Source organism: Salmo salar, chromosome 20 (assembly GCF_965601325.2).
Source record: "Salmo salar chromosome 20, fSalSal1, whole genome shotgun sequence".
Lineage (NCBI taxonomy): Eukaryota > Metazoa > Chordata > Actinopteri > Salmoniformes > Salmonidae > Salmo > Salmo salar.
The window spans coordinates 63,268,023-63,277,956 of NC_138310.1; the positions used below are offsets into that span (position 1 = coordinate 63,268,023).

At 44.7% G+C, this 9,934-nt stretch overlaps 1 protein-coding gene across 1 annotated transcript; it reads right to left on the bottom strand.

Moving 5' to 3' along the window:
* Positions 1 to 320: 320 nt before the first annotated feature.
* Positions 321 to 3,235, bottom strand: diabloa (diablo, IAP-binding mitochondrial protein a). The gene is made up of 6 exons (XM_014163106.3): positions 2,899 to 3,235; positions 2,611 to 2,743; positions 2,354 to 2,479; positions 2,070 to 2,180; positions 1,631 to 1,727; positions 321 to 974 (listed from the first exon to the last, which is right to left on the bottom strand). Exons 1-6 carry the CDS (start codon positions 3,024 to 3,026, stop codon positions 772 to 774), a joined length of 798 nt encoding a protein of 265 aa, XP_014018581.1. The 5' UTR covers positions 3,027 to 3,235; the 3' UTR covers positions 321 to 771.
* Positions 3,236 to 9,934: the final 6,699 nt, after the last annotated feature.

A 9,934-nucleotide genomic window follows, 5' to 3' on the forward strand; every position in this document is an offset into this window, starting at 1 on the left:
GAGGACCACAGTGGTATTTCTCTCTCCAGGTTGGCACAGACAGTTCCCAACTATGACATCTAGTCTGACCCACAATTAACAGTAAAGAAGAAAAATCCTTACTGCCAAATACATTTTTACAGATCTCACACTGACTCTTAGGCAACCCCATAGCACACAAATAAATATTAACTTTCTTCTCAATAAAAGTTAAACAAATGTGGAATTTTTTATTCTTCAGCTAAATTGTTTCACAACTTTTATTCAAATCTATAATGACAAGTATATTAATTCTGAGAATTTCCTATAAACCAAAAGAAACAGAATACAATCCAAACAGCTATGAAAAATATACTTTTTATTATAAAGTTAGTTAATTTACATATCATAAAATACAAATAAACAAATACAACCATACCTGTACTGCTGTTGACCATAGTCCATACATTTCACTTAGGACACCCTGATTGTCAATTATTATTTTCAGTTTAAAGACTTGAAGTTGACATTCAAAGCTGTATTCAAATAAATATAATTGTTAGTGTTGATTATAGGAAGTGCATGAAACTAACCAACTCAAATGTAAGTCACAATTTTAGCTTTATAAACAAGGAATCATGACATTCCATCAAAAAAGAATCACTTGTGTCATTCAATTCACCACTAAATTCTCTACATGTTTTTTGTTTATCATAATTTAATATAAAACAACTCCTGAAATTCCCAAATGGTGGACTTGTTGAGGATCTAAACCACAAACTACTCAAACTTGTTTTACTCTCAGGATTATTCTTAGTCTTCTCTGAGGTATGCCTCATGCACGTCATCACCACCCCTCTCTATGAAGGAGGCATACTCCGCCATCCTCTGGATATCCTTGGCCTGGGTCTCAGCCAGCTTCCTCTCAGCATCCACAGATATCTGCCGGACCTCCTCCACCTGAACCTTGGCCACATGCAAATTGGTCTTGGCAGTGACGGATGCATGCTCAGCTCCTGGGAAACAAACAAGACGTTGGTATTTTAGTCATTTCACCATTACAGAGAAAAGGCGCCAAAGATGAAACCTTCAATCCATGGTAATACTGGGTGACATTGAGCAGGTACCCCTGTCATCATTTCTCTATTGTGCTGCATCATGGGAATTAGAGTACATGGTGACCTGGAGTTTTAGTTCTTTACCATCAAAGCCCTATTGACTAACAGCTACTGATCCATACATTCGCCAAAGTGTGAGACTGTGCACCCTCTTTCAAGAGCTGTCAAACAGCAAACTACAAAGTAGTGAAACAGAGATACACAAAACAAACAATGGTGGCCTTTCTCAGAGCTAGCAGGTTTATTACTGCACTGACAGGTTAATGTCTGTATGAGAATCACAGTGCTGACTGAGGACAGTCATGGGGAGAAGGCAGCATCAGGTACTACACCACACTAACTTGTGTATGCATGTATCATTGTTGTGCAATTCAAGGTTGTGGTTCAGTTCTTTTTAGTGAAACAGGTTGTATTGGTTTATTCGGATCCCATTAGCTTTTGCCAAAGCAGCAGCTATTCTTCCTGGGGTCCACACAAAAACATAAAACACGACAAGTAACAAAACACTGATAGACAACAGTCACACACATTTTTAACACAACCTTTTCACATACCAGTGTTGTACGCTTCCTCAGCTGCCATTTCACACAGGTTGACAGCATTAATCCAGTTTGACTCAAAGCGGTTGCACTCATCTAGTCTGCCACCAACCTGCCAGAACAGAGAGAGAGACAGAGAGAGAGACAGAGAGACAGAGAGAGAGAAACCCATCAGAACATTTTATTACTTTCTTGAGAGGTTTATAGAGCTCAAACCATATTTACTTTTAGAACATAAATGATAAACATTGATGAAAGGCAAACAGGAGTGACTAAAGCATTTACTATGTGAGATTGAGAGAAGGTAAATCAACATTTCTTTGGAAATAAACAAGACACCCTAAAGACAGCTTTTCCAGATGACTGGATACAAATATTCATATTTTCTGAAAGATTACTTTGCAAGACAACAGTGTATTTTTGGTGTATTTGAGTACACATTTCATTCACCTACCTCAACACGCTGACCAATGATCACTTGCCAAATGGCATCCTGCTCAGCAGTGGAGAGTTTTCCAAGTGAAGCCAGATATCTCCTCTGGAGGGCTATGAGGGTATGGAGAGCCTGAGGACAACGCAAACACATGGTCGAAAACATGAAGGGTCATTTAGGTAACATGATGCCATTGGCTTACTGGTTAAATTCACATTTGATATTTCAAATGGCTAGAATTGTCACACCGTACAGCTTAGCATGAATGATAACAAAAATCCACTATGATTGCTTCAGGTACTTACTTTGGCATATTGTGTGATGGACTCTACGAGAGCCTGAGTGGTCTGGGAGAGGTAAGTGTTTGCACTGTCTGTAACCATAGAGGATGCTCTTCGGATCAGGGATTCATGAGAGAGGTTCTCCACATGCTGGATAGAGAGAAACAGAAAAGTTTAATACAAGAGCTGAAAGGGGGGATTTTTAAGATTCATGCATGTATATGATGTCAGCCTTATTCAAGTTGTGCAGCACAGAGAGAGAAAGAGAAAAGGTCCTGTACCAGCATTAAGGGGACAGCGCTCAGCCCACTCCCAACACTCAAAGAGGCCAAGCTCGTTCTGGTAACATCCGTGAAACGCACAAGCCTCTGACGCGAGGGCTTCCTACCGTTGAGGACACTCGCTGCTGTGCTCCTGCAAGGTAATGAAAAAAAACAACAGCGCTGACATTAGCAAGCTATAGTGGTTAAAGCAAATCGATATTTATCTTAGACGAAACTGTTTCTGTTTGCATACGAATATAATTCATTATGGTGCAATGATGTAGTTGTTATTAGAAAGTTATTTACCTGAAGAAATTGAGACAAGCAACGCTTCTTCCGAGCGCGGCCATATTGGTCCGGAGCAAAAGGAAGTCCGTCCGACTTTGTAGAAGTGCCCCAGTAGCACAAGCAGAGCATTGTCTAATAGCTTGCATTTTACTTGTAATGTGGTTTATTACTATTCAACTTAAATATAAGATATATAAGTTTACTTTTGTGATGTATTAATGTCTCAATAAATTATTTTTAAACCCAAAAATTCCTTTACCAGAACGATTTACCTTAGAAAGTAAGTATATATCGCCACCTAGTGGTAAAAAGAAGTCAACCGCGTATGCTGTATTCCTGCTGTAGTCCTGTATTCTTTTGCACAACTGTGCTTTCTGAATCCTGTAGACTCCCAGGGGTATTTATAAGGCCACAGAACAAGCAGCCTCCCACCACACAGATGTATTGATCCCTGAAATGTGCCAACTAGACATTGCCTGAAGGTCCAGGAGGGGACCTATTACGCACATACTACGTAAGCATAAGGTTATGTAAATTGAACTCATCGGTCCACAGAGAGGTTTTTTTCTGGCAAAACAGATATTTCAATATCAGCTTCAATAGTTACTTTATTGATTAATTTACTGATGAATCAGTGTCCCTCCAATTAAACTTAATGACAAGCAGTTCACCCCAAAATTAGTCAGACATTCACATCAAAAGTGATCTAATGTTGAGAAGAGTCCATGTTCCCCCACTACATCTGTCGTGTAGATCTAGCTATACAGTATGTCAGACCCAAATAAATGGTAAAGTTATAGGCACCATATAATTGATTGGTAGTTTGAGCTACACATATCCACAAGATGGTGCTCCCAACTTCAGGCTGATCCTGACCTCAACCATTATGTGTGGCCAAAGGATTTGGTATGTAGTGACAATGAATATTATACTGGTTTTCAAAAGCCAGAGACAAAGGAAAACCTTAGAGGCTGGAATACTGTAAGGGAAGTAATCTTGTTTGTGTTTGTGATATTTTCTAATTTGCTAAATTAAATCGGAGTGCCTCTTTGGTCTTATTCTGGTCAATAGTTTGATCTGCGATGTGTATAGATCAAACTATTGAGAAATTATGTCACTAAACTCAACAATAATAAGAAGAAATTCTATTATGAAGCCAAGATCAATGATATAAAGAATGATAGGAAAAAAAACTTTGGAGTACTTGAAAATTAGGAAATTATGGGCAGAAAGACAAACTTAACTCTATCTTTCATCGAATCAGATGGCTTATTCATCACAAAACCATTTGATGTTGCCAATTATTTTAATCAATCAATAATGACAAACCTCTTGGTATTGACAACTTAAATGAAATGCTACTGAGGCTGGTAGCTGGCTCTATATCCACTCCTATCTGTCATATCTTTAATCTGAGCCTAGAGAAAAGTATCTGTCCTCAGGCCTGGAGGGAAGCCAAAGTCATTCCGCTATCCAAGAATAGTAAAGAAGCCTTTAATGGTTCTAACAGCCAACCTATCGGCTTGCTGCCAGCTCTTAGAAAACTGTTGGAAAAAATGGTGTTTGAGCAAATACAATTCTATTTCTCTGTAAACAAATTAACAACAGACTTTCAGCATGCTTATAGAGAAGGGCAATGAACATGTATTGCACTGAGACAAATTACTTATGATTGGTTGAAATAAATTATTTTAGATGTCAGTGCAGCCTTTGATATTATTTACCATAGCCTGTTGTTGAAAAAACATGTGTTATGGCTTTTCAGGCTCTGCCATGTTGTGGATTCAGATAGTATTCACACACCTTGACTTTTTCCACATGTTGTTGTGTTACAGCCGGAATTTAAAATGGATTCAATTGAGATGTTGTGTCACTGGCCTACACACAATACCTCATAAAAAAATGTTTTTAAACAAATTAATTAAAACTGAAAACCTGAAATGTCTTGAGTCAATAAGTATTTTGTTATGGCAAGCCTAAATAAGTTCAGGAGTAAACATTTGTTTAACAAGTCACATAATAAGTTGCATGGTCTCCCTCTGTGTGCGATAATAGTGTTAAACATGATTTTGGAATGGCTACGTCATCTTTGTACCAAACACATACAATTATCTGTAAGGTCCCTCAGGCGAGCAGTGAATTTCAAACAGATTCAACATATTGTACTCTACTGTACTCTACAGAATAACATTTTACTGTACTGTACTGTGCCATACTGTACTGTGCTGTTCAAACTTGTGAAACAGCCTAGACATCTATGACTCGTTCAGATTTGCTTATATGGGGCTCATTAGCTCATTAGAATAATACCCAGCATGCTATGCAAGTATTTGTTTTTACATTTACGTTTTGGTCATGTAGCAGATACTCTTATCCAGAGCAACCAACAGTCTAGGGTAGATAAACAACATCGCACAGTCACAGCAAGAAAATAATATTTCTGTAACTGTTTCTGAGAATGTTACTGTAGTTGAACAGATCTGTTGGTTTATTCTGTAAATTGTACTGTGTTTGAACATCATGACTGTCAGTTTTAAATGGGGACGATCTTCTGTTTCTTCATCCATTTAAAGACTTTTAAATTAGTGATACATATCTACTGGTTTCCATGAGCTTGGTTCAACTTTCGTTCCCCTTCAATACCCAAAACACAAGCTTGTTTTACTCCTTTGTTTGTAAACAATGTAAATAGAAACAAATACTGTTTAGCCTCAAAACATGGTTAAAACTATCATTTTTATATGGATGGTTAGTCCTTGTATCGATAGCTCTGTCCATGAGTTTGAGAGTGGTTACATTTCCAGCCCCATCCCTCAGCTGTTTACCAAATCAGTGGCAGGGAAACACTTTATTATACACTGCTAAAAAAAATAAAGGGAACACTAAAATAACACATCCTAGATCTGAATGAATGAAATAATCTTATTAAATACTTTTTTCTTTACATAGTTGAATGTGCTCACAACAAAATCACACAAAAATAATCAATGGAAATCCAATTTATCAACCTATGGAGGTCTGGATTTGGAGTCACACTCAAAATTAAAGTGGAAAACCACACTACAGGCTGATCCAACTTTGATGTAATGTCCTTAAAACAAGTCAAAATGAGGCTCAGTAGTGTGTGTGGCCTCCACGTGCCTGTATGACCTCCCTACAACGCCTGGGCATGCTCCTGATGAGGTGGCGGATGGTCTCCTGAGGGATCTCCTCCCAGACCTGGACTAAAGCATCCGCCAACTCCTGGACAGTCTGTGGTGCAACGTGGCATTGGTGGATGGCGCGAGACATGATGTCCCAGATGTGTTCAATTGGATTCAGGTCTGGGGAACGGGCGGGCCAGTCCATAGCATCAATGCCTTCCTCTTGCAGGAACTGCTGACACACTCCAGCCACATTGTAAGGGCTGTCTGAAGAGAGAGTGGACCAAAACGCAGCGGAGTTAGTGTTCATCATATTTAATTATAAAATGGAACACTATACAAATACAAAATAAGAAACTGACAGCCAACAGTCCTGTCAGGTGAAACACTGAACAGAAACAATTACCCACAAAACCCCAACGGAAAAACATGCACTTATGTGTGACTCCCAATCAACCACAACGAACTTCAGCTGTGCCTGATTGGGAGCCACACACGGCCCAAAACAAAGAAATACAAAAACATAGAAAAAGAACATAGAACGCCCACCCAATGTAACACCCTGGCCTAACCAAAATAAAGAACAAAAAAACCCTCTCTATGGCCAGGGCGTTACACACGAGGTCTAGCATTGTTTGCATTAGGAGGAACCCAGGGCCAACCGCACCAGCATATGGTCTCACAAGGGGTCTGAGGATCTCATCTCGGTACCTAATGGCAGTCAGGCTACCTCTGGCGAGCACATGGAGGGCTGTGCGGCCCCCCAAAGAAATGCCACCCCACACCATGACTGACCCACCGCCAAACCGGTCATGCTGGAGGTGGAGGATGTTTCAGGCAGCAGAACGTTCTCCACGGCGTCTCCAGACTCTGTCACGTCTGTCACATGTGCTCAGTGTGAACCTGCTTTCATCTGTGAAGAGCACAGTGCGCTAGTGGCGAATTTGCCAGTCTTGGTGTTCTCTGGCAAATGCCAAACGTCCTGCACGGTGTTGGGCTGTAAGCTCAACCCCCACCTGTGGACGTCGGGCCCTCATACCACCCTCATGGAGTCTGTTTCTGACCGTTTGAGCAGACACATGCACATTTGTGGCCTGCTGGAGGTCATTTTGCAGGGCTCTGGCAGTGCTCCTCCTGCTCCTCCTTGCACAAAGGCGGAGGTAGCGGTCCTGCTGCTGGGTTGTTGCCCTCCTACGGCCTCCTCCACGTCTCCTGATGTACTGGCCTGTCTCCTGGTAGCGCCTCCATGCTCTGGACACTACGCTGACAGACACAGCAAACCTTCTTGCCACAGCTCGCATTGATGTGCCATCCTGGATGAGCTGCACTACCTGAGCCACTTGTGTGGGTTGTAGACTCTGTCTCATGCTACCACTAGAGTGAAAGCACCGCCAGCATTCAAAAGTGACCAAAACATTAGCCAGGAAGCATAGGAACTGAGAAGTGGTCTGTGGTCACCACCTGCAGAACCACTCCTTTATTGGGGGTGTCTTGCTAATTGCCTATCATTTCCACCTGTTGTCTATTCCATTTGCACAACATCATGTGAAATTTATTGTCAATCAGTGTTGCTTCCTAAGTGGACAGTTTGATTTCACAGAAGTGTGATTGACTTGGAGTTACATTGTGTTGTTTAAGTGTTCCCTTTATTTTTTTGAGCAGTATAGTTCAAACATGCAGATTGCCCCTTTAAAGCTTGTGGAAAATCTAATTTAAGTTCCTGTGTCATTGGGAACACTAATAAATATTGTAAATCAAATCAAATCAAACTTTATTTGCCCAATGCGCCAAATAGAAACAAGTATAGACTTTACCGTGAAATGCTTGCTTACAAGCCCTTAACCAACAGTGCAGTTCAAGAAGAAGAAAATATTTACCAAGTAGGCTAAAATAAAAAGTAATAATAAATAGTAACACAATAAGAATAACAATAACGAGGCTATATTGTCACGTCCTGACCAGCAGATGGAGCTGTTGTTGTAGTTTTGGGGTCAGGACGTGGCAGTCTTGTGTGTGTGTGATTGTTCTGTGTTGGTCTTGTGACTCCTGATCAGGAACAGCTGGGGATCGTTGTTCCTGATTGGGAGTCATATATGTAGGAGTATGTTTGTCACTTGGTTTTGTGGGTAGTTGTTTTTGCACTGCGTATTGTGTGCCTGCAAAACTGTTCCTGTCTTATATATTGTTTGAATTGTGAAGTGGATGCTCTACTCCTTTATTTTTATTAAAGATGAGTATTCACATACCTGCTGCGCCTTGGTCCATTTTTACAGAAGACAGCCGTTACAGAACTACCCACCACCAAAGGACCAAGCAGCAGAAGAGGAGGAAGCCACAGGAGAGAAAAAGGGAACAATGGACATGGGAGGACGTCCTGGACGGCAAGGGAGCCTACACCTGGGAAGAGATCCTGGCCGGAAGGGATCGCCTCCCATGGGAACAGGTGGAGGCACTCAGGAGAGTGGAGGCAGCTGGACAGAGGAACCATCGGGAAAGTTACGCTGGAACACGGTTGGCTAGGAAACCCGAGAGGCAGCCCCAAGATTTTTTTTTGGGGGGGCACACGGGTAGCTTGGCCAGGCCAGGGAAGAGCCGTAAGCCAGCTACCCGTGACTACAGGGAGGTGCGTACGAGGTGGAGGGCGCCATGTTACGCTGAGGTGCGCACCATCTCGCCTATACGGACGCACAGCCCAGTGCGCCCAGTACCAGCGCCCCGCAGGTGCCAGGGCAAGGGGAGCATCGAGCCGGAAGGGGTGATGCCAACCCTGCACTCAAGACCGCCAGTGCGCCCTTTCGGTCCGGTGTTTCCCGCTAGACACACTAGCATGGAGGTGCGTGTCTCCAGGCTGGTACGTCCAATACCTGCCCCACGCATCAGGAGTCAACAGTCGTCGGAGCTGCCCGCCAGTCAACAGTCGTCGGAGCTGCCCGCCAGTCAACAGTCGTCGGAGCTGCCCGCCAGTCAACAGTCGTCGGAGCTGCCCGCCAGTCAACAGTCGTCGGAGCTGCCCGCCAGTCAACAGTCGTCGGAGCTGCCCGCCAGTCAACAGTCGCCGGAGTGGCCGGACTGCGCTGAACTGCCGGAGTGGTCGGACTGCGCTGAACTGCCGGAGTGGCCGGACTGCGCTGAACTGCCGGAGTGGCCGGACTGCGCTGAACTGCCGGAGTGGCCGGACTGCGCTGAACTGCCGGAGTGGCCGGACTGCCCTGAACTGCCGGAGTGGCCGGACTGCGCTGAACTGCCGGAGTGGCCGGACTGCGCTGAACTGCCGGAGTGGCCGGACTGCCCTGAACTGCCGGAGTGGCCGGACTGCCCTGAACTGCCGGAGTGGCCGGACTGCCCTGAACTGCCGGAGTGGCCGGACTGCCCTGTTCTGCCGGAGTGGCCGGACTGCCCTGTTCTGCCGGAGTGGCCGGACTGCCCTGTTCTGCCGGAGTGGCCGGACTGCCCTGTTCTGCCGGAGTGGCCGGACTGCCCTGTTCTGCCGGAGTGGCCGGACTGCCCTGTTCTGCCGGAGTGGCCGGACTGCCCTGTTCTGCCGGAGTGGCCGGACTGCCCTGTTCTGCCGGAGTGGCCGGACTGCCCTGTTCTGCCGGAGTGGCCGGACTGCCCTGTTCTGCCGGAGTGGCCGGACTGCCCTGTTCTGCCAGAGTGGCCGGACTGCCCTGTTCTGCCAGAGTGGCCGGACTGCCCTGTTCTGCCAGAGTGGCCGGACTGCCCGGTTCTGCCAGAGGTGCCCGCCTGCCCTGATCTGCCAGGGTGCCCGGCCTGTCAGGATCAGCCCGAGGGGTCCTCCTGCCCTTCGGTCCAGCCCGAGTGGTCCTCCTGCCCTTCGGTCCAGCCCGAGTGGTCCTCCTGCCCTCCGGTCCAGCCCGAGTGGTCCTCCTGCCCTCCGGTCCAGCCCGAGT

Coding starts and splice junctions, on each gene's coding strand:
- diabloa (XM_014163106.3), bottom strand. CDS start 3,026: ATGCAAGCTATTAGACAATGCTCTGCTTGTGCTACTGGGGCACTTCTA. Junction 2,480..2,610: donor GCGCTGTCCCCTTAATGCTG/GTACAGGACCTT, acceptor CTCTCTATCCAG/CATGTGGAGAACCTCTCTCA. Junction 1,728..2,069: donor TCATTGGTCAGCGTGTTGAG/GTAGGTGAATGA, acceptor CTGTTCTGGCAG/GTTGGTGGCAGACTAGATGA.